At 42.3% G+C, this 27583-nt stretch overlaps 2 protein-coding genes across 2 annotated transcripts in view; one reads left to right on the top strand and one right to left on the bottom strand.

Annotated features, from left to right (window-relative positions):
* The window catches only part of PLIN1 (perilipin 1), a 15641-nt gene extending 4073 nt beyond the window's left edge, over positions 1 to 11568 (top strand). Inside the window, exons 2-6 of the mRNA XM_029284017.1 lie at positions 4 to 197; positions 1621 to 1703; positions 2230 to 2464; positions 6837 to 7009; positions 11206 to 11568. Of these exons, the coding sequence (XP_029139850.1) occupies positions 4 to 197; positions 1621 to 1703; positions 2230 to 2464; positions 6837 to 7009; positions 11206 to 11568 (1048 nt within the window). The remainder of the gene's footprint in view (positions 1 to 3; positions 198 to 1620; positions 1704 to 2229; positions 2465 to 6836; positions 7010 to 11205) is intronic.
* An 8875-nt stretch (positions 11569 to 20443) lies between these two features.
* On the bottom strand, positions 20444 to 25309 carry LOC107286858 (ras-related and estrogen-regulated growth inhibitor-like protein). Its single transcript, XM_015815294.1, has 4 exons — positions 25069 to 25309; positions 23247 to 23300; positions 22192 to 22268; positions 20444 to 20869 (listed from the first exon to the last, which is right to left on the bottom strand). The coding sequence occupies exons 1-4, from the start codon at positions 25205 to 25207 to the stop codon at positions 20444 to 20446; spliced, it is 696 nt and encodes a 231-aa protein (XP_015670780.1). The 5' UTR covers positions 25208 to 25309.
* Positions 25310 to 27583: the final 2274 nt, after the last annotated feature.

Here is a 27583-nt window from a genome sequence, read left to right as displayed (position 1 = left end):
CAGTGTGTTACAGAGAGTTCTGCAGTTCCCTGTGGTGAATTCAGCCCTCACCAATCTCCAGAAGACGTATGCCAGTGCCAAAGAGATTCACCCCTTGATGGCATCAGTGTGTGCCACTTGTGAGCGGGCCCTCCAGAATGCCAGTTCCTTGGCTCTGTGGAGTGTGAAGCCTGTGATGCACAAGCTGGAGCCTCAACGTAAGTGTTGTACAAGCTTCATTTTGGAAAGGACCCAAACACCCATTTTAATTTCTCCCAGTGTCAGCTGCTTTAATCTCCAGAGTCCACTCTGTAGTGCCATCGGTTGGTGCCTTGCTGACACATATTCTGGATCTTCTGGGGGAGAATCAAATAATTACAGTCCATTTTTCTGTGACTTGATAAGTGAATAAATATTTAGCATTTTATTTGATTACAATTCTTTGGTACCTTAGTGCCTTTGATTTCCCACCATGGCTAAACTGTTGCTATGTAAGGCACATTGTGGAAAATATAATATTCCATATAATGATGATGATGATGATGATGATGATGATGATGGAAGGGACCTTGGAGGTCATCTAGTCCAACCTCCTGCTCAGGCAGGAAACCCTATACCATTTCAGACAACTGGCTGTCCAATCTCTTCTTAAAGACTTCCAGTGTTGGAACATTCACAACTTCTGGAGGCAAGTTGTTCCACTGATTAATTATTCTAACTGTCAGGAAATTTCTCCTTAGTTCTAGGTTGCTTCTCTCTTTGATTAGTTTCCACCCGTTGCTTCTTGTCCTGCCTTCAGGTGCTTTGGAGAATAGCTTGACTCCCTCTTCTTTGTGGCAGCCCCCCCCCAATATTGGAAGATGCTATCATGTCACCCCTCATCCTTCTCTTCATTAAACTAGACATTCCCAATTCCAGCAACCGTTCCTCATATGTTTTAGCCTCCAGTTCCCTAATCATCTTTGTTCCTCTTCTCTGTACTCTTTCTAGAGTCTCAACATCTTTTTACATCGTAGTGACCAAAACTGGATGCAGTATTTCAAGTGTGGCCTTACCAAGGCATTGTAAAGTGGTATTAACACTTCACGTGATCTTGATTCTATCCCTCTGTTAATGCAGCCTAGCACTTGTTGACTTTTTTGGCAGCTAGTTCCATAAAGTTCTCTTCTTTCCCTGATCCATGCTGTACCTTTACCAGGCCATTCCAAGGTAGTTCAGAGATTTCCCAGAAGTCCCCAGACTGGTAGCATTGAAGTTTCATGACATCTGTCCAGCTGTTTCATGCCATGCCATATCCAGAATACCTTTAACGACTTCCAGTTGCAAACTTTACTTCTGGATAACCATCAAACAACCTCTAGAATGATGTAGTCCAGAAGAGGAATGGAACGTATTAGAATTCTCCAAAATGCTCTATTCTCCAAACTGAAAGTTGCATATAATTACAATATATGATGAGGAATGCACTTTGTAACATGATAGCATGTATTGTAACTCTAGTTTAGTGCACCACTCAAACATAGTCTGTGAATCTTGGTGAAATTTGTGTGAAGATACAGGGGAATCAATTAGTCCAGTGGCTGACCCTCCCTTCTGTTCCAGTACTGTTTTAACATTCTTCTCTCTCTTTTTTTGGTTCAGTTGCGGCAGCCAATGTTTTGGCATGTCAAGGTTTGGAACATTTGGAGAAGAAGATACCTATCCTTCAGAAACCAGTGAAGGAAGTAAGTAAAATAATAATAATAATAATAATAATAATAATAATAATAATAATAATAATAATAANGAAGAAGAAGAAGAAGAAGAAAACTATCTTGCTGAATTAAACCAAGATTGTAACCTGGCTGCACTTATTTTATTCTGGACCCATGTTCCAAGTATACAGTAGCTCTCATCTCAAAAATGACTTAAATGTTGACTTAAATGTTGGTGCCTTAAATGTTGACTTAAATGTTGGTGCATTTCGTGACTTACTGTAAATGTTGGTGCCTGTCTAGAACAGTGGTCTTCAGACTTGGCCCTTTTATGACTTGTGGACTTCAACTGAGGCATTCTGGGAGTTGCAGTTCACAAGTCATAAATGGGCCAAGTTTGAAGATCCCTGGTCTAGAAGCTGCTAAGCTCTCTTCTGGACAGCTCCTTCTTACTATTTACCTGTCTGCTACTTCTACCAGACAGATCCACTGTCTTGCCTGAAAACATAAAATGGTCCATAATAAAGAACTTTCTTCATTATCTCCTCTTCCTCAGGCTACCTCTGATTTGAAGGACACCATTCTAGCTCACCTTCACTACGTGTTATGTTCTGTCATGGACATCCTGGACAAAGTCTTAGGACTGTCTGCTGAAAATAATGAGCAATCCAAGAACAGCCTGAGGGTCAAGACAGAGAATGTGAAGAGGAGTCAAGAGAACCAGGTGGCCAAAACCTCTGCGGTCGGCAAGCTGGAGAAGGTGGTGGATTGGACAACGGAGCCCAATTCAGGTTAATATAGTGCTTGGTTGATCTATTGTAAAAAGAAATCTCATTTTGGAGCTGAAAAACTTCAGCTCTTTAAATTCATATATGCACCCCAGTTTTCTGATTAGCAAGATGTTTCGGGATTGTAGTATTTGCTCCTCAATGGAGATTGAATGGCACTGTTATTTTTATTGATTTCTAAAGAGTCTAGTTGGACATAGGTGGACCTCCATAAATACCTCAAAGTGTTTGCTCCATCCCCTAGTTCTAAGGAGTTTGCCAGCACAGGTTATCTGCCCAATTTGTTCTCCTAATAGACTGTTTCAAGATCCTCTTCTCCTACCTTTTTATTCTTCGTCTTTAAACTGGCCAGACGTTAAACAAATAATGTTTTCAAATAGAGGATTGTCCTACGCAAAGTAGAGGGGGCCTTAGCTGTTCTTGACACAAGAGGATAACGGTGGTGTTCAATTTATTATTACAGCCGAAGGCCAACACATAAATTAAACATTCAAATAAAACAAAACTAAACAGAACCAACACAAGAAGACATAGCAATATATTACCATTCATGATGTAATCAGCCAAGGTCTGCCTAGTTTTACAGACAGTATAAAAAAAACTAGCTAGCGTCAGAAAAACTGAGTCATACTGACCTGTCAATAAAAAATACATTGACTATAGTCTAATGCTGGATAAAAAAAACATGTAATAAAATTGATTATAAAAGATTATGAAAAAGATCTAAAATGTTTATTTATGTTTCTGGCGAATCCCCAGTGCTGCTGCACAGACTCTAACCACCTGCGCCGTGATCACTGCCTGCTCGTCCTTAAGCAGCCACTGGAGATACATACTTTCCGAACGACCAGGATACCTATCAATTATGGGGAGGATATATTAGGATTTCCTAATAGTTTTATAGAAGGAACATCGAAGGAGTATGTGTCCAATGGTCTCCACCTCTCCTGAGCCACAGGAGCAGAGTCTTTCAGCCAATGGTGTCTTTTTAGACTTGCCGTACAGGACGGCCGATGGAAACGCATGGGACTGTGCAAGCAAGAATGCTTTCTACTGATTTACTGACTCCAACTGACTAAGATACCTGGCAGGTGTAACCACGTATCTAATAGAGTCTGGAGCCAGAAACAGCAGAGCTATACTTAAGTGACTGTGGTATTGTCATGAGAGCATGTTTATCTTCCTACATTTGAGGGGAGGGAGCGTGCTGCTAGCCTCGTCCCTTTGCAGAACTCAAGAGCAGTGTTTTATTTTTTCTTTTTTTAATTTTATTTATAATACAATTAAAAAAACATTGGATGTAACGTGACATTCCAGTATATACATTCTTATCAAATTATTCCACATTTTACAATCGGTTCTTCATCTCTAAATATACATCTAGGTTTTATATACAATACTTATCCTAAAATGACATATATTTCTATCTTAATGCTAATCTTTAATCCCAACCGTCCTCCTCGAATCTCTCCAGCAGTAAAAAAATTTCCCAGGTTTCGAAGTAAACTGATCCACATTTGTCTTTCAAAACCATTGTTAGCCTGTCCATTTCCGCACATGCTAATATTTTCAACCCTAGCAACTTTAAGATACTGTATGTGGACTTCAACTCCCAGAATTCCTCAGCCAGCAAAACTGCTGAGATAAAGAAACACTGCTTTAGACTATAACTGCAGTGGGATGGAAAGGCTGGTGAAGATGATGGAACTTGCTGAGATGACTAAATTAACTTCTTTGATACAAAAAAAGGAGAATATGTTAATTACATACTGGAAACTTTTTATGGACTTTTTGCATAAAACAGGTTTATAGTTCTGATGATTAGACAGAACAACTTCTAAAAAGAAAAGAATTGTGTTGTTATGTTGTAACCATTGAGTAAGAGGTAAATTTATAATTGTACTTATGACTGCTGTAAGAAATATTGGAAACTACTTCTTAGTATCTTTTTTTCTCTATTTTTCTTTTTATTTCTGTTACTTTTTTTGCACGTAGCTCTCTCGTTGTTTTCTTTCTTTTTCTTACCTTATATTAGTTTGTATTAGCATTTGTCTTCCTTTTAAAAAATCTTTAATAACATTATATAAACATAGAATGTAAATTAGGCAGTTTTGCATCTCTGCCACAGTCTGAACTAAAAAGTGACACAAATTAGATTGAGGATATAATCTGTCATTTATTTGCGCTTCGTTGTTTGGGTTCCACTCAAAATATTGTATCCAAATAAAGAGAGAGAGAGAGAGAGAGCATCTTTTATTTTTGCTTTTTTTAAAAAAGAAACAACATATGTTGTTTGGCATCCAGAGCTTTCCCTTTGATGAGATGCTCATCTTGTTAGTTTTATAAACCCATTTTCTTTATCAGAAGTTAAAGCTGGGTATTTACTGGCTTCAGAATTTGAGTGTTGTAGTCCTGAATTTTTTTTTAAAGACATTTTGGAGTTGGCTAACAAAGTCAGGTTATATGATGGAACGGCTTCCCTTCAGAAGTTGTGGGTGCTCCATCACTGGAGGTTTTTTAAGAAGAGATTGGGACAATCATCTGCCTGAAACAGGCTAGGGTCTCCTGCTTGAGCAGGGGGTTGGACTAGAAGACCTCCAAGGTCCCTTCCAGCTCTATTCTGATTGATTGGTTGCAGTTTCTTAGGCTCCAGTACCCCTATTTTCACAAGTTGTTGTTGTTAGTTGCGAAGTCGTGTCCGACTCATCGCGACCCCATGGACAACGTTCCTCCAGGCCTTCCTGTCCTCTACCATCTTCTGGACTCTATTTAAGCTCAGGCCTACTGCTTCAGTGACTCCGTCCAGCCACCTCATTCTCTGTCGTTCCCTTCTTCTATTGCCCTCAATCTTTCCCAGCATTAGGCTCTTCTCCAGTGAGTCCTCCCTTCTCATTAGTTGGTCAAAATATTTGAGTTTCAACTTCAGGATCTGGCCTTCTAAAGAGCAGCCGGGGTTGATCTCCTCTAGGGCTGACCGGTTTGATCGCCTTGCAGTCCAGGGGACTCGCAGGAGTCTTCTCCAGCACCTTAGTTCAAAGGCCTCAATTCTTTGGCGCTCAGCCTTTCTTATGGTCCAACTTTCACAGCCATACATTGCAACTGGGAAAACCATGGATGGCCTTGACTATACGTACTTTTGTTGGCAGGATGATGTCTCTGCTTTTTAGTATGCTGTCTAGATTTGCCATAGCTTTCCTCCCCAGGAGCAAGCGTCTTTTAATTTCTTGGCTGCAGTCCCCATCTGTGGTGATCTTGGAGTCCAGGAAAATAAAATCTGTCACTACCTCCATTTCTACTAAAATACCAAATATTGGCCTTGACTATACGTACTTTTGTTGGCAGGATGATGTCTCTGCTTTTTAGTATGCTGTCTAGATTTGCCATAGCTTTCCTCTCCAGAAGCAAGCATCTTTTAATTTTTTGGCTGCAGTCCCCATCTGTGGTGATCTTGGAGCCCAGGAAGATAAAATCTGTCACTACCTCCATTTCTTCCCCATCTGTTTGCCAGGAATTGAGAGGGCCGGATGCCATGATCTTGGTTTTCTTAATGTTGAGTTTCAAGCCAACTTCTGCACTCTCCTTCTTCACCCACATCAAGAGGCTCTTTAGTTCCTCTTCACTTTCTGCTATTAGAGTGGTATCATCTGCATATCTTAGTTGTTGATATTTCTCCCAGCAATCTTAATTCCAACTTTTGATTCATCTAGCCCTGCCTTCCACAAGAGGGTGCTAGAAACATTCCTACCTCCGTTTCTTTGAGGTTGTCAAAGAACTTGCTGGACTTGAGTTCAACACCACACACAAACTTGCCCCATTTGGAACAGCAACATTTTCAAAATTATAAGTTATAAGCATTGCTGAGGGAGAGCTTTCTTTCTCACACAAGCAGAGAAAGTGATGTTGCATTGTTCCTAGATTGACACTGACAGACAGCACTCAAAGATCTGAGGGGTCAGTGCAGGGTACGCTGCTTGGAAGACTGGATTGTAAAGAGATGACATTAAATTATGTTATGTGAGCTACCGAAGTATCTGCTTGTTCCCCATCATCCGTAATCAAGTCTTCTCATAGGCAGAGATGCTTGGATGACATAGAACAGTGGTTCTCAACCTTTTCTTCCCCACCGACACTCTTTAAATACCTTTTGTGGCCACAGACCATGGCCACAGACTCCCAAGCCTTAGGGTAAATCAAGATTTAAATCATAATATTTCTTCGAGTCTTCATGGGCTTCCTTGAGGACCTCATGGGCTCCCCCCCCACAAGTTGAAAACCATTGACATAGAATGCATGGAATCATTTAACATCTTTAATCAGTTGAAGAATAACGGTCTGGCTTATTAATTATACATTTTTTCCCATTTCTTGCGTGTAGTCTACAAGTCTCCATCGGGATGTGTATCGGAAAAGATGTCTCCTCCCAGCACCTTTGGAAGCATTAAATCCTTAGCTGTTGCTGTTTCCGAGCTTGCTTTCAGACAGACATCCCAAGCCATCCAGGTTACTAAGGACAAAGGAGTGAAACTGGCTATGTGCATCTCATATTTGGTAAGTGCCATATAAAGTTGCATATGTTGCTGAACTAAAAAGTGCCTTAACAGTAAACAACAGTTTTATTGTCTTTCTGTCTGTCTGTCTGTCTGTCTGTCTGTCTGTCTGTCTGTCTGTCTGTCTGTCTGTCTGTCTGATCAAATTTATATAGCTGCCCATCTCACAAGAAATTACTCTGGGTGGCATATAAGTTCAATTTATAGTTTTTTTAAAAGAAAAGAAAAGAGAACTCTCTCCAGATCTTTCTCCAAGATCTGTAGCTGTTCCAGGGGCACAGAATATAGAGACTAGAGCTTGTGTGGGTTATTTGGAGTATGGAATGAGAATTTCTCAGCACTTCAGGTAGATTGTTGTTGTTGTTGTTAGTTGCAAAGTCATGTCCAACCCATTGTGACCCCATGGACAACGTTCCTCCAGGCCTTCCTGTCCTCTACCATCTTCTGGAGTCCATTGAAGTTCACGCCTACTGCTTCAGCGACTCCATCCAGCCACCTCATTCTCTGTCGTCTCCTTCTTCTATTGCCCTCCATCTTTCCCAGCTTTAGGCTCTTCTCCAGTGAGTCCTTCCTTCACATTAGGTGGCCAAAGTACTTGAGTTTCTCAGGTAGATTACTGTGCAAATTGAAGGAACACGTAACACCTTGGCTGCGGGAACTACATGTTGCTTCCAGGTCCAGTTCAAGGTGTTGGCCAAAGCCCTATATGGCATGGGGCCAAGTTACCTTGGAAACCATCTTATCCTGATTATGTCAGCCCATCTTACCGAGTTAGTAGGGAAGATATGCTATGGATCACATCGGTTAAAGCAGAAGTTTCTAAACTTGACCATTTTAAGACTTGTGACTTCCCTGGATTGGCAGTGGAATTGTGGAAGTTGAAGTCTACAAGTTTTAAAGTTGCCAAGTTTGAAAGAATTTCAAACTGGCAGGGTCAAGGAAGGGGACCTTTTCTGCCACGGATCCCGCTCTCTGGAATACTTCTTTTCCCCCCCTCGCCAAGATGAGGAGGCCCTGATCTGCTGGTCTTTCATAGGACTTTAAAGACTTGGCTTTGCCAACTTTCATGGACCTCATTGAGCAGGATGCAACCCTGGAGCCAGTTGGCACTTTGATCGCCTTCTCCTCACCTTTTAACTTTTAACATATTTTATTCTTGTTCTTATCTGGCTCTCTTTTTTGTTTGAGGTATTGTATTTTATATGGGTTTTAGATTTTTATGTTTTAATTGTACGCATTGCAATTAATGCGAGCCAGATGGGCAGTCTTCAAATTCAACAAATTAAAAAAAAAGTTTGCATTTATCTAGAAGGCGAAACCAGGGTTTTAGTGAAGTTTGGATCCTTTTGGCTCACTGGCAACATAATCCTTGCTCAGCTATTTCCTAGATTCTCTGCATTCCATTTCCTGAGCCACTATCCGGATTTTGAGCAGACAAAATAAGTCTGGATTCACGGTTCAGAAAGCAGGACAAGCCCTGGCTAAAATGCTATCGCTTAGAAACCAATTGATAGGCCCTGCTTTCAGACTATGTCCCTCTTTCCCCGTTATGGGTTTTGTTTTCCCTGCAGAAAGAGGGTTGGCATTTGGCCCCATTCTTTTCTGAAGGAAACTCAGGGCGAAGAAATTCTAACTCAGCTGCCTCCTGTTTTGAGACTGGAGTCTGATCTTTAGTAAAGATCCTTTTCCATTTCTGGGAGATTAATTTGGAGGTGAAGGTGAAAAGGCTGCTTTATTTTTAACTGGCTCTATAGTAATTCATGGATTTGATTAACATCTTTCCCAAAATCCATTGGGACTACTGATTTTAAACAGGAAGATAAATGTGTAAACACACTCAAACACACACAAACGAGAGAGCGAGAGAAAGAGGGAGGGAAGGAGGGAGGAAAGGAAGGAAGGAAGGAAAGAAGGAAGGAAGGAAGGAAAGAAGGGAAGAAGGAAAGAAGGAAGGAAGGAAGGAAGGAAGGAAGGAAGGAAGGAAGGAAGGAAGGAAGGAAGGAAGGAAGGACTGGATTTTGTATGTTTCTTCAATTTGATCCATTGAAGCCAAAACCAGAGAGATTTTGAGACTGATTTAAAAAGATGTGTTCAACCAATGCATAATTAATTGTAAGATGTGGCCACTGATTGGGCTGACTTGAAAAAGAGACGCAACAGATGCAAGGAGAACAGCTTGCATGGCTGAATGCCACCCACTGAATCCCAGGCATTGTGTTCTTAGTCTCAGTGACTAAACGGGAACAGTGGAAGAGAAGTGCTTGTCCAGTTCTAGCTTAGGAACTTCCTGGATGCATCTGTTCAGCCATTTCTGGCAAGGGATGCAGAACAAGACGGATTCTTATTCAGATCCAACATGCCGTTGAAGAAGAACTTTCCTATATTCTGAAGTGGAAAGGGGAAGTATCTCAAATGGGGAAACACATGTTTGATTTTGGTCTCTAGCATCTTCTCTATGAAACCTTGGAGGTAAAGAAGAACTTTCTGATTGTAAGAATTGGACAAGAGTAGGACAGGCTGCTTATGAAGATTGCAGGTTCGTCATCGCTGTAGGTTTCTAAGAAAAGGCTAGCTAGCCACCTTTCTGAACTGTTTTAATTGGTTTTCTTGCATTTGGCTGAGAGATCTGTGCGATTCCTTCCAATTCTGTGATTCCGTAGTGAATCATCTCCAGCCGTCAATGTAGACATGTGAACCACAGATCTGATTTGGCACATGGAGACGCCTGAAGCTCAATTCTTGAGCTTTCCCATAGTATGAAAGGCAGTTGAAATTCATAGAGGATATGTATAAAAGCTCATATTCAGAGGTAGCACATTGTAGAATACCCAATTGGTGGCAATGTAGGCCCCATGTAGCAGCATCTTTATTTTTGGGTGAAATGAGAAAGGATAATAAACAATATGCTACATTCAAAACCTTGATGGGCAATATTGATGGGCAATATTCAAGATGGCCAGACAGATCTTGTTCTGATGTCCTTTTCCTTTTATGTTTGTTTTTCCTTTCTCTTGTTCTTGCAACATTATTTTTTTTCTTTCTCCCTTGTTCTAGCATTCTTTCACGCCTATAGTTTTCCCTTCTCATCCCAATATCCTTTCTTTTTGCGTTTGCATTCTGCCATTTCTTTCTCGTTTCTTTTCCCCACCTGGCTGCTAAGGGAGGAATACATTACTCTTGCCTAGAATTTAAGTCACAACTGTCAGCATTTCAGACGGGAGCGCTTCCAGTCCTACCCTGGGTTGCTGAGAAATAAATCTAGCAACACATGTCAGCTGTGAGCTGTATCTAATCCCTAATATTCTAGTCCAAAGTAGCTTTCATCCTCCAACTAACCACTAACTAAACTAAATAATCCTTGAGTGTCCCACCTGATGAAAAATACATGCAGTCAGTTGTTACCCTTTGCTCATCAGGATCCTAGACCAGGAGTCCCCAACCCCCGGTCTGTGGACCAGCACCGGTCCGCGGCATGCCAGCAACAGGACCGCATAAACAAGCAAAGCCCCAACTACGGGATGCAGGCAGCACATAAAACCATCCAGTCCATGGAAAAAACTTTCTCCACAGAAACAGCCCCTGGTGCCCAAAAGGTTGGGGGCTGCTGTCCTAGACTATAACAGGAAAGCAAGCTAGTTATTAAATAGCTATTAAAAGCAGCCATTTTTGACTGAGTTGGCGGTCGGTTGCTGAGTTCACACCACATGCTAAATCTCTGTTGAGGAGGAACCAAGTACAATGTCTGTGTTATGCTTGAGAGGCTTAAACAAAGTGATGGCTCAGCAGGATAGTCTGATTCACTGTACTATACCTTGTGAGTTAAGTTCCCGTAATGTATACAATTTTAGTCGAGCAGATTGGGCAAAATCAAACATTATTCTTCTTTCTTTTCCCCAAAGGAAACACACAGGGGAAGTCCAGACAAGCAAATGTACATAGGCCACTCACTCTTTGAACTCCCTACCAACCAAGAATAGAAAACAACGTTCCCGAAGGACTATGTCAAAAAAGGCAAGGGATTTTGAGTTGTATCAAAGTCCCGGAAATGCCAATGTTATTGATAGTATGACCCCCAAGTCTGGTGGAAAACATAGATTTTGGGAAGAGAAAATAATTCATTAAATCACCAGGGATCTCTGTCTCTCTCTCTCTCTCTCTCTCTCTCTCTCTCTCTTTCTTCCATTTTCCACTCACTAGTTCACCTTCCCAAGGATTGTGATGAAAGAAGAGGAAACAATGGGGGCGGTTCCGCCAGAGTCTTGGCAAGAACCAGATGGGGTCCAGTTTGTTACTCCTGAGAGCAAGAAGCTGCAAGAAAGACGATCCAGTCGGGGTCATTATCCTCTTCCATTCCTCAATCTTGATGAGCCCCTCACCCTTCATGAAAACCCACCCTTGGAAGCTGAGTCTACTGTGGCCCGGAAATCTGCTTTCTCCTCTTACAAGGAGGGATCCAGCAGAAGGAGATGGAGTGAGGGGCTGTTCCGTCCTAGCCTAGAAGCCACCTACATAAGGGCCCACTTTGCAGGACTCTATAGCGCTGCTGTCAAGAAAGAATAAGCTAGTGAGTGGGTTTGCTCATTATGCTAAACTAGGATTTGTTAAGTATGAATTGCTACCCCGAGTGTGCTTTTCCAAAAGGCAACTGGACTTTCTGGGTTTTTTTTTTTCCTTTGAAAACGTTTCGCTTCTCATCCATTCTTCACTTCTTGGATAAGGAACAAAACGTTTTCAAAGAAAAAAAAAACCCAGAAAGTCCAGTTGCCTTTTGGAAAAGCATGTCTGAGATAACCATGACCTGGATGATTGAGAATTTCCATAAACACTTATGATTTGCTGTTAGATGACTTCACACAACAGTCTAAACTACAGTTCAGCAGCTCCAAAGGCTGAGATCTTATATCACACCTAGCTATGGCTTGCAAAATCACAATTGACACCCAAAGCCATGAAACGTGACTTGACAAATCACCATGGCTGGAGTCACGCAATTCACAAAAACAACATGCTGGTTTGGGCTCTGCTAACGAAGCAACTGACAACCCAAATTTTCTGCTTAATTTACTGCTGATGTGTAACTTAGTTTAAATCTCCCCCGTGACCCTCATGCGCCATCTGCTCTTTTAATGCCAGCTTTATTAGTACAGCATTCAAAAAATTCTCCAATAAAATAACCAACTTTTACTGGCTTTCTGAGGACAGTTCCATGCTTCTCCGACAATTGTTCCAAAGTACATTGAAGGTAGCTTGATTTCTTGTTTATTCAAAATTGATGGTTTTGAAGGAGGCGAGAGATGAGGGTTGCAACTGTGGTATGAGTTAAATTCTCTCTCCATCCTCGTGCCATTATTGTGACAAAAGCATCCGTCTTTCTCTGAAAGAGATGGAACAAGCTGTGAGGCAGATTGGTGGAAATGCTTGCTGAAAGTCTCCAGGTGAGGACCATTGTCAGGACCTGAACGTTGGTTTTCTCCAGTCCAAATTATTAAACCGTTAACTATTACAACAGCTGCATCCTGCATCCAGTTATGTATTGTATAGCTTCCCAATCCTTGTTGAGTTTTTCTGCCTTTGGTATCTATAAATAGGGCTGGTTTGTGTGTGGTGTAGCCTTGGCAGAGAAATTAACATCTAAGTCTTTGGAGCCCAGTATGACATTTAACAGCAGCAGGGAAAAAGAACATTTTACTTATCTTCACGTCTACTGTTATGGCAGATCTCTGCTTAATCTCGTTACTGGTGTCTTCCAAACCTCATCAGATGAAAGAAGTAACCAATTTGGCTTTGATGTGTCTGCTTGTGACCCTCTAGCTGCATGATGAACAGAAATTAGATAAACTGGGCTCCCGTCCCCTCCCCTGAGACTCCTGTATGTGTGATTCGCTTCCAATATTTGGTATTTTAGTAGAAATGGAGGTAGTGACCGATTTTATTTTCCTGGACTCCAAGATCACCACAGATGGGGACTGCAGCCAAGAAATTAAAAGACGCTTGCTCCTGGGGAGGAAAGCTATGGCAAATCTAGACAGCATACTAAAAAGCAGAGACATCACCCTGCCAACAAAAGTACGTATAGTCAAGGCCATCCATGGTTTTCCCAGTTGCAATGTATGGCTGTGAAAGTTGGACCATAAGAAAGGCTGAGCGCCAAAGAATTGAGCCTTTGAACTCTGGTGCTGGAGAAAACTCCTGCGAGTCCCCTGGACTGCAAGGCGATCAAACCGGTCACTCCTAGAGGAGATCAACCCCGACTGCTCTTTAGAAGGCCAGATCCTGAAGTTGAAACTCAAGTACTTTGGCCACCTAATGAGAAGGAAGGACTCACTGGAGAAGAGCCTAATGCTGGGAAAGATGGAGGGCAAGAGAAGAAGGGGACGACAGAGAAGGAGGTGGCTGGATGGAGTCACTGAAGCAGGAGGCGTGAGCTTAAATGGATTCCAGAAGATGGTAGAGGACAGGAAGGCCTGGAGGAATGTTGTCCATGGGGTCGCGATGGGTCGGACACGACTTCGCAACTAACAACAACAACAGGATTCAGACAAACACGAATAAGCAGAAAGACAATAAAGAGGAACAAAGAGTAAAAATTCAATGACGGATTGAACAAACTGGTTTAGGCACCAGCTTTAGAGAAGACTTTCCGGGGAGAGAGAATAGTAGTTGCATAGACTCCAAGGACATGAACAGTAGTTGCATAGAAGAAATTCATGATAGCTAATGTCCCATCATATAGCAAAGACAAATCAAGTTACAGGAAAGCTATTTCTGACTAAATGTTAGGAAAAACATTTTAGAAAATGGTAAGAGCAACTGGTCAGTGAAATCAGGAACCAAAGCAAGGTGGATTTCCTTAACTGAACATAGGTTGGAGAAATCGTGTGTTCTTTTTTCCTTATGGTTCTTCAATATAGAAGGGGGGGGGGACTGGAGAATGTACCTAAAATCTGGAGATCTTGAGCTAAAAGAGGTACAAATATATCCATTTGAATTGAACAAACTATGGACTGGAAGTCTTTACATTCGGGTTCCATATCTAAGCCATCACTTGGGATCAATAATTCCTGTTTATGCCTTTGTGGGTCTGGTTAGGTGACGGGAGAGGAAGCAGAGCTAAATGAATTTTGCAACCCTTGTCCCCGACTGTCTCAATCTTGGGCATTTCTCAATCAGTACTGTAAATACACAAGCATCCCATAATTCTCAAGGACTGAAAAAACCCGATGGATGTACAATCAGAGTAAATGCTGGAGAGCCGGAATAAGAAACGGTAGAAAACTCTTGGTTTTTGGCTATGCAAAGAGCACGAGAGGAGGGATTGAATAAAGCTAGGACAGGGGTAGGCAACCTTGGCTCTTTTATGACTCATAGACTTCAACTCCCAGAATTCCTGAGCCAGCCATGCTGAGGGGAAAGGGAGAGGTTTCCAAGATGGATAGTCTTCAACTCCTGGAATTTGTAAAGTGGTCATACTGATTGGGGAACTCTGGATAGAGTACGCAGTAGGGAAACCTGAACTGGATTTAATTTTATTATTTCATTTATATCCTGCCTTTATTATTTTTACAACTTAAGGCAGTGAACATTCCTAATCCTTCTCCTATTTTCCCTATGGTAACAATCCTAGGAGGTACGTTGGGCTGAGAGAGAGAGAGAGTGATCAGCCGGAAGTAGTTTTTCTGGCTTTCAAGCATAAGGTGAGACTAGAACTCACGGTCTCCTGGTAATTGGCCAATTGGTGTTCATGCCTAAAGTGGGACTAGAATTCACAGTCTCTTGGTTTTTAGCCTGGTGCTTTAATCTCTAGACCAGGAGTAGGCAACCTTGGCTCTTTTCTGACTTGTGGACCTCAACTCCCAGAATTCCTGAGTCGGCATGGCTGGTTCAGGAATTCTGGGAGTTGAAGTCCACGAGTCATAAAAGAGCCAAGGTTGCCTACCCCTGAGCTAGGAAGACAAATAACTTTCCTGCTCAATTCTTCTGGAACAGTAGCAAAGGGGAGAGGGCTTGGGCTTAAGTAATGTGGGTGTTGGATTAAACTCTAGGGCTGAAAGATTAACTGCATGAACTCATCTTTGTCTTTTGGCTGAAAACATAATTGGCCTGCTCTGGTGTGGGGGATCTGAATCACAATCCATCGGGCTAAATGTTGCTGGGCTTAAAGTGATTTAAAATCTCCCGGCAGAGGTCTTTTCAGGCATGTTTACAATACTGTAATGCAGCAAATCATTTGTTGTATACACCATGCACCATTTGATTTAAACCAGGACCGTATAGCCAATAGCTGGAAAGAACAGTTTATCCAGCAAGCACAAGAAAGTCAGGAAAAAATGTGAGGGAGCAGCTGCAGACAAAAAGGTGCATGTCAAATAGGGAACGTTCCTACCTCAGAAGGCGTACTTGGCTACCTGTCTCCAGGTGTTTCCCCCCCCCAGAAACCAGTGATGGTTGGAATTCCAGGTAGGAAGGGATGTGCAGCTTTTTCTCATTCTTACTTATATACAGCAATAGTACCTAGACTTATATACCGCTTCATAGTGCTCTAAGCGGTTTACAGAGTCAGCATTATTTGTCCCCAACAATCTGGGTCCTCATTTTACCAACCTCAGAAGGATGGAAGGCTGAGTCAGCCTTGAATCCCATCAGGATCGAACTCCAGACTGCATTCTAACCACTGCACCACCACGGCTCATATATATCCTTCATGGTTTTCCCTGTCAGCTTATGGGACTTCAAGAAAAGTGCAAGGAAAGACATGAAATGATTAAAGCAACTACAGGTCGATACCATTCCATTCATGGTCCCTGTCCTAATTTTTCTCTTCTTGCAAGCTACCTTAGCCTCTGCCACATCCATGTACAGACTTATAACAGTTTATTGACTTTTGAAGTTACGATGGCATTGAAAAAAGCGACCATTTTTCACACTTCAACGACCATTGCAGCATCCTCATGATCAAAATCCAGATGTTTGGCGGTTGCAGTGTCCTGAGGTCATGTGATCAACTTTTGCAGCCTTCTGACAAGCAAAGTCAAGGTATATTGACCTTCCCATGTATATACTTCATATATTCTATAAGTATTGCTTTTTAATCCCCTCCCTGCCACAAATAAACCATGAAGTTAAAAATGCCCAACTAACAGATGTGTGCAGGTCGTTTTTTTTATTTCCTTTTCAAAACCAAAATACATCACATACACATTTATTTACACATTGATTATGCTGTAAAAGCATCAAAAGTAGGGAATAAGAATGATTGGATCTCAAAGATCCGAGCTGAGTATTCTGTAGGCGAAATAATCAAAGTTGACTTTGCTTTGAGGAACAGCTGTGGTACAGCTCAATGCTCAGGACTCCTTTTTAAAGTTTAGGACTTAACTCCAAACTTTAAAAAGTAAAAAGGGCACCAGAAAATTGTGTTTTGTTAAGTGCCGTTAGTAGACCCTTAAATCATGATTGGGTCCATATGGCTTGCCACAGCTTGTGGGTTTCTCCTACAAACTATGGCTTTATCACAAAAGTAATTAAGATGTTGAAGGACTTGGAGGCATGAACATATTCTCTATGGCCCCAAAGAGCAGGACCAGAACTTGGGTTAAAATAACAAGAAGGTTCAGGATGAACATCAGAAGAGACTTCCTGACTGTATGAGCTATGGGCCAGTGATATAGGCTGCTACATATGTTCTCCTTCGCTAGAGATCTTCAAGAGTAGAGGCTGGATGGCCACATCTATCGTAGATGCTGCTGCACCAGGCAGGGGAATGGAGCAGATGAGCACTAAGGAGCGTCCAATTCTAGGATTCTATAAATTATGAATCCGGCCAGAACATTTATCCAGAGAGTATATCTGATTCTCACTGGACTATTTTTAAGTTCATTCTCTCCCCCCACACCACCACCAGACACACCCAAAGTGTGTACGTGTGTGTATCCATATATTTTTAAAAATATTTGGTACTTCTAATTATGTTACGGTAGGCTTCCACGTTGACTTAACGCAATCCATGCATCTTGTGCCTGGTGTGGATTTAGCTTTGGGTTGTTGTTGTTGTTTTCCCTGCAGTGATGCTTGCCTTTGAATATTGGAAATAAATTGGCCTGAATGATGAGAGTGGTGGAAATGTCTATTGATCCATTTCTCCACCTCATTCTCTGATTATACGTGTGACACACTGCCTCTTTGAAATTCAGCACAGCAACCATCAGTCTCCACTTTCCGTGTTATACTCATAATAATCCTGCAGGAAAGGATGGGCTGAAATATTTGGCAAAATTCAATGTTTTATGTTTCAAAATTCCAAACGGCAACCCCTTTTTGCTGGGGAAGCTGCAGACCCAGCTGCAGTATTTTCATCTCAAAGCACGGACTTGGATTCACACATTGTAGTTTACGAGCAGGGATTGCCATCGGCTGACCTAATTGCGTCAAAACAGCCGTGATAGAACAAGATTCTCATCGTACACCACAACCTTAGCCAGTTGTGACTGGGGCAATAATGAAACACTTAATGCTTAATGAAACACAGCATAGGGTGATATAACCTATATATCCCTTGTTGATCTGGGCACCAGGTTTGTTTTTAAAAGTTAACCCTTCATCCTAGTTAGCTGGAAACTTACATTCTTTGCGTTTTCTGATCTACTAAGCTGGAATGCTCCAAGCACATGCCAAATGTCTTTACAGCGTCCAAAGTTTGATGGCGTGATTGTGGGGATGCTGCAACGGTTGTTCAGTGTGAAAACTGGCCGAAAGTCCTTGTTTTCAGCGCCGTTGTGACTTCAAACGGTCACTAAATGAACTGTTGTAAGTCAAGGACTGCCTCTGTCGCCCTGGTGCAGGGGTCTGCAACCTTGACAACTTTAAGACTTGTGGACTTGTGCATAGCTGGCTGAGGAATTCTGGGAGCTGAAGTCCACAAGTCTTAAAGTTGTCAAGGTTGCAGACCCCTGCCCTAGTCAATCTGCCAATCCAGAGTGAGGCATTTGGGATCAACCTCACTTGCCAATGAATTTCCTCTCAGGAAATCCATTCTTCTGATTTTTTTTCTTCCCCTCCACTTTTCCTCAGGATACCAGGCCTGAGGGTCGTTTTCGAGCAGGAGACAAAGAACTGCAACTCTTCTCCTCTCTATTGTTCTTGAAAGCCTGACACACCCGCACAAGGGCCTGGAAGGAAGCCACGTCTTTAACTGTACAGGCGCATGTGCTGTGTCTCCCTTAGCAGGAGCCCTTGTGTGCTGTGAGGGAGGAAGGAGGGAAGGAGGGAGGGAGGGAAAGAGGCAGGAGGACACCCAGTTCTGAGCCTCTAACTGGCCGTGCTGCTGGTTGGCAATAACTGAGTCAACAAAAGCAAGCAAGACAGAACTGGAGGTGGAAGGAGAATTTGGCAGAGAGATGCAAATCTCAGCAGAGAGATGCAACTGATATGGCTCTCCCAAGTTGATGACAGCAGAGAGGGGAGTTGAGAGAGCTGGACAAAGTCAACCATGGATGAGGCCACCCAGTTTCTCTGAGCTGACATCTTTCCTTTCCTTTCGCCTTCCCTCTTTCTTTTCCTCTTTCCTTTCCTTTCCTTCCTCTCTCTCTCCCTCACCTCCCCTACCTTCTCCTCCTCTCCCCTCCCCTCCCCTCCTGTCTTCTTTCTCGTCTCTTCCCTTCTCTCTCTTCTCTGTGCTTCTTCTTGCTTCCCTTCCCCTCCTCTCCTCTCCTTCCTCTCCTTTCTTCTCCTCTCTTCCTTTCCCTTCCCTTCCCCTCCCCTTGTCTCTTCTCCCCTCCCTTCTCCTCTACTCTCCTTCTTCTCCTCTCTTCCCTTCCCTTCCTCTCCTCCCTGTCTTCTTTCTCTTCCCTTCTCTCTCTTTCTCTCTGTTTTTCCTTTCCTTTCCTTTCCTGTTCCCTCTTTCCTCTCCTCTCCTCTCCTCTCCTTTCCTTTCCTTTCCTTTCCTTCCTTTTCTCCCTTCCCCTTTCCTTCAATGGGCTCTTTTCTCTCCTTTCACGCAGGTGCTTACTGGGGAAGAGATAGGTTGCCTTTGATGTACATGGAGAAGCTACTAAGACAGCAAACAAATTATCCACGTTCAAATTCCACTGGATTCAAGAGACAGAGCAAGGAAGGACAATCATTTTCACGCACAAATATTTAGGTTGAATCCTTGCAGATGCAACATTAGCTTACAGCAACCATAGACAGTTCCCTATTTCTGGTTACGGTGAGATTAAAATGGCAGCTAATCCCTAGTTTCCTAGAGAGTAGAGCAGCACTATTAACTGGATCAGTCAGCCTTCCAGAACCCACCAGAACCTGGAATGGAGAAGGTTCCCTCTAAAGCCTGGTACTAGGTTGCCACCCTTGGCTTTTCTAATTAAGGGCTCTCTATCCAATGGGGCATCCAGAGGTAGGGAGTGGGGCAACATCTGGAGAACCTTTGCCAGTTAAAAATGGTCAAACTAAGCCAGGGACATTCTGAATGCAAAGCAGAAGTTCGACTGTTGGACTAGTAGACCTCTTCTCTATTTAGGTCTTGATGTTGGCCTTTGTTGTTGTTTTTTTGCAGGAGATTATTATAATTATCCCTCTGAAATCAATGCGTTTTAGCTTCTGTGGAGTCAGGCTGCATTCCCAACCCAGTAATAAAACTGTTATGGGTAGGGATCATCCAATGCACTGAGCTACATTTAATTAGTTTTTGGCTTACGGTATAGTATGAATCCAGACATTCTGGTTTGGAAACAAGCTCCTTCAGGGGAAGCAATCCCCCTTCCCCCAGACCTAAGAGGGATGCTGTCTCAGAGTCAATCACTGTCTGAATGGACAACCACTTCATCTTGTTAGGGTTGAATCTCATTTTGTTCCTCCTCATCCACACTGGTAGCTTCCAAGCACCTTGACAGACCTTCTACCACATCTCCTGAACAGCATGGGGTAGAACTTCATAATATGGTGTCATCCTATGATGTCCCCTTATGGCTTCAGAGCAATGTTAAAGATTAAGCTGTTGTTAATCTAGTAAACTATGGTTAGATGAACTCTGGTTTAGTCCAGTTTACGTAGGGGACAGAGTGATGATGTCCCATCCATATAGCTCTCTGTAAATATCAAAATGAGTACGGTACTGGAGCTTGCACTAGTAACACGGGATTCCCAAATTCCAAGTTACTAGGTGGATTTGGGCAAGATGTTAATTTTCTCTTGGGCAAATCCTTTTGTTCTGGTGTTTCAGAATGGAGAGACAGCCATGATTGTTTCCTTCCTTCTTGAATTTGCACCCAGGACTGCCATATATACCACCTCTTGGATTGATTCTCCTTCAGGATTAGCAGAATGAGGAGGCTGCCGACTCCACATCAGCAAAATCCACGCTCCGCTCTGCCCAAATAAGAGAGGGAAAAAATGGGATGTTCTCCCAGAGTGTTTACAGAATGTTAGCTTTGTTTTGTTTTCACATTGAGTCTGTTCTTTTCCGAGCAAAGACAGCAGATACACTTTTGACAATATTGCGGATTCCTGTGCCTTTTTTCAGGGCCAGCTTGGCCTCACATATGCGTTCTGCTAAGCCATGGAAGACCATGACTGCCCCATGGTAGGCTTCAGCTGCTGATACCTCATAGAATTCACAGTCCGTGGAGAGAGCCAGGAGACGTCCTTCTTCACTGGAAACCTCCCGGTGATGGTGCAAATCTCGCTTGTTGCCCACAATAACAATGGGCACTTTCTCCTGGCTTGGACCTTCCTTGGTGGCTTTGATGAACTGGACTTTGGATTGGACACTGTTGAAGCTTGCACGGTCACAGATGCTGTAGACCAAGACAAAGCCATCAGCCCATTGGATGCGTTTATCTTTGGATGAGTTCTCTTCTGATTTCTCCTGGAATAAGAAAACAGGTACTTTTGTTGTTGGACTGAAAAATCATAATTATTCGAGCAAATGTGGAAAACAAAAGTAATCCTGCCAATAATGGTTGGTGTGCTTGGTGTCATAGCAAAAGATCTGGAAAAGCACTTGGACAAAGTGGACAGAATCTCAACTCATGAACTGCAAAAGTTGTACCACGTGGAAAAATATAAATATTATGACAATGTCTTTGGCTGTCCTAGCTCCTTGGAAAGGACACGATAATCAAAACTATCCAATCCAATCAGAACTTTATGGTAGACTGCATGAAAATACTGACGACGACAACAACAATAGAATAAAAATTGGTATAACGTGGTTTATAAACCAGAATGTTCACAATATATGTGAAATTACAAACCAATCAATCATATTATGGCTTGGTGCAATGGGAAAACACAACCTTTTTTAAAATGAAGTCTGGTGTGAGAGACATCCAGGTTAGCTCAAGCTTAGACAACCACATTCAGCCTGTGTTCCCAGGCTGAATGTAGTTCTCGAAATCTTTGGATATGGCCCCCAGCAACCTTCCAAAAGGATCTGCCACATTAAGATGAAAATTCTTGATTGCATCGGAAACATTCACATAATTGTACTTAATTGGTGCAATTTAATTTTCATTAAATTTAAATTAAAGTCAAACCCAGTTTTTATTCTCACTTTTTCTTCCCCAAGTCTTCTGAGAGTTAAAACTCAACATACTATGTGGTTGCTTGAACTGACTTCAGAATTAAACCAAAATATAGGTAAGTAGCCAGGAGGCATATAGATAACAATGAATTCACCCTTCACAGGGTGCAAATGGAAGGATTTTTTTTTTTTTTACAAAAACCAACCAGCAAGGAGTGTTTACATGTTCTTTGTTCTTCCAAACTTTTATACAGAAGAACTGGATATCAAGTTTGTGTCAAGGGCCTTAGATGTAAGACAAGATGCTTTGGAATGTGTTGGAGCGCAATCACACTAGTTGTCTGCAACTCATTAAGGAAAGCCATGTCTCTTTCCAGGCTGATGCAGGCATGGGTGCTTTAATGAGTTGCAACGACGTGTTACATTTGCTCAACCACGCATTCTAAAAATCCTCTTCTAAGATGAAGTGATGGGCAATCCTATTGTATATATTTACTTTATTAGTCTTTGAATGGCCATTAGTTCAAAAACAGCAATGCAGGATGAGGGGAAGAATGATTAGGCACGTATTTTGTTAGTGGAAGGTAAACCATAACTATACTGGACTACACATGCACACAAGTACACACACTGATTTATATTGATAGTTATCCTTGCTTCCTTACCTGCGAGCAAGGAAAGTCCCAGATATGGAGAAGAATCTCTTTGCCTTCTACTGCCAAACTGTGAGTGTAGATAGACTCTGGGTGGGGAAAAGCAGAAAGTTCAGATTGCCACAAGCCATTCTCAAGAGCTCCATCCTTTCTCTTCCTTCTACGTATTTTCTCCTCGGCTACTCCCTTTCAGCAGCCTTGGGTGTAATGAAAGAGCAGCTCCACAGAGCACAGCCTGAGAGTTTTACACACACTCACTATGCATTCTACTCATTACAGTACCTTTTGGCTTCTCCCAATAGTGACACATCTGCCTGGCTGGCTGGCTTCATAGGTTACCTTAAGCCATGAGGTAGTTTGTTTGTTCAGGGCTTAGCATCCTGTGTTGTTATAGTCTTTTGTGGTTTAATTGACAAACCTTTGGTATATGAGCTCCAAACTATCAACGGGTACAATATGTGCACCATATTCTATTCTATTCTATTCTATTCTATTCTATTCTATTCTATTCTATTCTATTCTATTCTATTCTATTCTATTCTATTCTACAATCTGTTTTATTCCATTCCATTCCATTCCATTCATTTCATGTTCTATTCTATTCTACTCTACAATCTGTTTTATTCCATTCCATTCCATTCCATTCCATTCCATTCCATTCCATTCTATTCTATTCTATTCTATTCTATTCTATTCTATTCTATTCTATTCTATTCTATTCTATTCTATTCTATTCTATTCTATTCTATTCCATTTAATCACGGATAAACAGAACTTAGGTTAGTATTTTTACTTTGCTTTTCATGTCCCTATGAATCTCAAACTCAATCTTGGCTATTTTAAGATGTGTGGATTTTAATACCCAGAATTTTCCAGCCAGCAAGGCTGGTTGGGGAATTCTGGGTGTTTAAGTCCAGTTATGTTAAAGCAGTGAGGATTGAAAAACACTGTCCTATCCAAAAGATATTCCATTAGATTTCTTGTGAGTGTTCAGTTAGATGAACCATCCGTCACCAGGATGAAAGAGATGAACCAGCACCAAACGGTGTAAAAATCCGAACACTCACCCATGTCTCCATATTCCCCAATAAACCTCTTGGTAAGGAAACGCACCGTCAGAGCTGTGAAAAAGAGTGGGAGTTGAAACTGTTATACAGAACAGATGGGGCAGGAGGAGGAGGAATGGAAAAGGATGTTATCGTTCACCGACAAAAAAAGCAGAAGCCGTTTCCCCCACTCCTTAAAAATAAAACCCAGCTTCTGAATCAAATTCAAATATTTAAAGACCCATGTCCTCAAAGTTTACCTTTTATACCTTAACACGTTACCCTATTTTTAATGTGTGGGGTAGACACTGTAACATTCAATAGAAAACAAGAACCTACAACTTGGGTGTAAAATCAATATTTTCAGCACTCTCTAGGCGATTCCAGCTTTGCAGCGCTGAAAATGAATTCCCCTAAAAAGTTATCAGCTTGTTTGCAACTATCTATTTATGCTCAAATGTTGCCCATAACCCTAAATGCATTTAGGCATGATTCTAGAGATTGCTTACTCACTGATGAGCCCAGGTATAAATTCTTTTTGGAAAAGAAGCTCAAAAATTTCCTTTCGACCCAAGCGTATCTTGAGGCTGGCAACTTATAAAAAGCACATCAGGTACAGATCCAGTCCTGATGAGAGGGAAGAAAGGAGAGGAGAGAGAAAAGAGTAAAGGAGGGGAGAAGGAAGTAGGAAGGTTGGAGGAGAGAGTGGTGAAAGAGGAGAGGAGAGGAGAGGAAGAAGAGGGAAGTAGGAGAAAGAGAAGGAAGGGAGAAAGGAGAGGAGAGAGAAAAGAGTAAAGGAGGGGAGAAGGAAGTAGGAAGGTTGGGGGAGAGAGTGGTGAAAGAGAAGAGGAGAGGAGAGGAAGAAGAGGGAAGTAGGAGAAAGAGAAGGAAGGGAGAAAGGAGAGGAGAGAGAAAAGAGTAAAGGAGGGGAGAAGGAAGTAGGAAGGTTGGAGGAGAGAGTGGTGAAAGAGGAGAGGAGAGGAGAGGAAGAAGAGGGAAGTAGGAGAAAGAGAAGGAAGGGAGAAAGGAGAGGAGAGAGAAAAGAGTAAAGGAGGGGAGAAGGAAGTAGGAAGGTTGGAGGAGAGAGTGGTGAAAGAGGAGAGGAGAGGAGAGGAAGAAGAGAGAAGTAGGGAAGAAAGAGAAGGAAGGGAGAAAGAAGGTAGAGAAGAAGGAGTGGGGATGCAGTGAAAGGGGAAATGGGCGAGCAACACCAAAAGTCATGTGTATGTATTTATTTCATTAAAAGTATTTTGTATATAAGAATGTAAAAAGAATGTATGTTAATATCTGATAAATATCACGGTATATGTATGGGGGAGAGTTTGGAAAAATAAAAAATAAATTTTAAAAAAAAAAAGGTACAGATCCAGTCCTAACATCTCAGCTCAGAAGGTCGGAGATCCAGGTTGTGGCTGGGCATCAGATCTCCGAATTCCACGAGACTTATTCTACGTTAAGCATGCAGAGAATCGGATTGGAAGTGCACGGAAGATCAGAATTGCGGCCAATTCTGTGAACGACCTCTTTCATTTCCTTTTGCTGTTCTGCAGCACTTATGGAATCTGACAAGCCGGTTAGTAATTTGTTTGGTTAATGGAGCAGAGGACAGTTTAGCCGCCGATAGCATCGCTCATTAAAGGTTGCACCATTGCACTGTACCTGTCTACCGTTTCTGGGCATGGCAACTTTCACTTTTCAACGGTATCCTGCAAACTGACGCTTGCATGGCACGTTTGCAAGTTTCTTTCTGTGGCTTTTTTCTTTCTTTCTTTTTTTTTAGCGGAGAGAGCCTTTTGCAGCCTAGAATAGCAAACACCCTGGAGTAGTTTTGTCGCCAACTTACCTGACTTTCCCACACTGTCAGCTCCTAGGACCACCACGTTGGCTTCCATCTTCACAGGGGTAGAAGTGGAGACCTCCGCCCCAGGCTGGTGGTCAGGAGTGAAGCTGGCACTCCTGCGAAGGGGGATTCGGAGAACCATTTATAGATCTCTTTTTCGTCCAGGCTATCAGCTAAGGGAACTGTTTCCGCTGTTTTCCCCTGTTCAGTCAAAACAAGAATGAGTCTTTCTCACTTGCCACCGTGGGAGTTATTTGCATGGATCGTACCAAAGCAGAGGAACTGAAGGGGTTCCCTTCCTGGCAGCTACTAACTAACACATTCTTAAGAGCAATAAAAAACAGGGTATCAGGGGTAATAGCTCAGTTAACAAATCTAGCAGGCTAATTCTGTTCCACCCCAAATCCATGGATAAAATGAAAACTAACAATGGACGGGGAACCACCTTGGAGCAACTAAAGGATTCGGGTGGGACTCAGAGTCTTCTGCATCTGTAGGAACTCAAGTCTTTTTGGTGTGTTGCACACACTTCCCATATAGGGTGGGGCTTTGATGAGCTAGTTACCTGGGTTCAAAGCACATATGCAGGTTAACGTGTCTACGCAGAAAAGCCACGGCATGAGAATTACATAGAACGTATTCGTGTAAGGTAAGCAGGTTGGGCTGGCTTTGAGTATTAGCAAGAGGCAATTTCAGCCCAATGTATTACTTTTAATTATTATTTAATTTTATTTATCTACTAGGCTTCAAGAGGGGAAATTCAATGCCTCTGGTTTCAATTGGTAATATTTGCACCTTGTAAGGCAGTCCTATTATTCTGCTCCAGGCAGACAGTATCTTGAATCAAGTCTGCTATATTGTTCCTGACTTTAGAGATGAGCAACCTTTTTGCTACCTAAATCAGGGGTCCCCAAACCCCAGTCCGTGGACCGGTACCGGGCTGCGGCATGCCAGCAACCGGTCCGCACAAACAAGCAAAGCCCCATCCGCGGGATGCAGGCAACACGCAAAACCACGCACCCTCCGGTCCGTGGAAAAACTTCTCTCCACGGAACTGGTCCCTGGTGCCCAAAAGGTTGAGGACCTCTGACCTAAATCATACTTTTTTTTCAAATGCCAAAGGCCAGATAAATGATGGCGATAGGAAAATATCGTTTTTCCTCCTCCTGGGTTTTTTTTTGGTTAAGGAAACAAATTGCCTTAAATGAGATTTAGCACCTTGTGTGGGAAATGGCAAAAGATCGCACCCCTTTTTTTTCAGTAGTGTAATGTTGGGGTGCTCGTTTTACGTAGATGAATGCTACAAGCTTAGATCTCTACAGATCAAGGCTCCCTCTCATGGTGGATGTAAGCACAACCAAATGCACACCTACTACCGGGACAAGGAGTTGAGAGCCAGTTTAGGTAGGTAGTCCTTGACTTACAACAGTTCGTTTAGTGACCGTTCAAAGTTATAACGGCACTGAAAAAAATGTGACTTATTCAGATGCTTGGCAACTGGTTTGAGTCCTTCTGATGAGCAAACTCACTTAACAAATGTCTCACTTAACAACACCTGAGTTGGCACAAAACTACGCCAGTGTCAAATTGACTCCCTTTGTCTGGCTCTGCCAGGGACGGCTGATGCCACCCTCTGACTTCCTTCCAAGATGATCAGTGACAAAGCCTAACAGATTTTGCATACCTTGGAAGTTGTCTTTGGATAGCGTCAAAAAGACATCTCAGCAACACAGATGTGGGTGGCTGAAGCTGTCTTATGTATGGGCTGGGAATGCGACAAAGACAACATCAGTGGGACATAATAGAGGGAGAGAGATCCCAAGGCGTATCTGTGCCATGATAGGGTAACAGTGAATTTTTATTATTTTTTGATGCTTTCAAGTCATTGTTGATTCCTGATCCCTGAAATCAAAACATTTCTTTTTTTTTCTGGAAGAAATAGCCATTTTTGCAAGGGGAGAAGAGTTGATGACCGCTCCATTGGACAGGTCGTTTTCTGAAGTTTTCCTTTTCTAGACTCTGATGGCTTTGCGATTAACCTAGTTATTGCATTAGCCCATCTCCGTTGTACAATAGTGTTTCTATCACAGTTTTAGTTAAGCATGATAAGAACGCAACTTCGCTGGGCTACACTGTAACTTTCTGGTTTGGAAATCGCTTTATTTATGAAATAAACTTGTAAAAGGTTTACTAAGAAAAGCCACAACTCCGTTCAATATGTGTCGGTATGTTTGTTTTCTTCTCTTCCTTTTTAAGGAACAAGGGCAGGTTCCCTCACTCTCCATGATTTATTGGCCAAAGCTGGCTGGTCATGGCTTAAGTGAAGGAATTTTGCTAAGCAAAGCTGGAGGGGAAAAAAAAAAGGCCCGGCGTGTTTTGTCATGTAAACTAAGCCCGCAGTTTCCTCCGCTGCCTTTGCTTTTTGAAACTTGAGGAACGACAGATCCACCTTCCTCGTACTTTTGGAAAAAAGAAATGCGCTTCTCCAGCTCTTCCAAAAAAACCCCCAGAATTTAGA

The sequence above is a fragment of the Protobothrops mucrosquamatus genome, unplaced genomic scaffold (genome assembly GCF_001527695.2).
Source record: "Protobothrops mucrosquamatus isolate PMUCROS unplaced genomic scaffold, P.Mucros_1.0 scaffold334, whole genome shotgun sequence".
Lineage (NCBI taxonomy): Eukaryota > Metazoa > Chordata > Lepidosauria > Squamata > Viperidae > Protobothrops > Protobothrops mucrosquamatus.
Note: the sequence above shows the minus strand (reverse complement) of the source record. Positions and strands in the feature narration are given on the sequence as shown.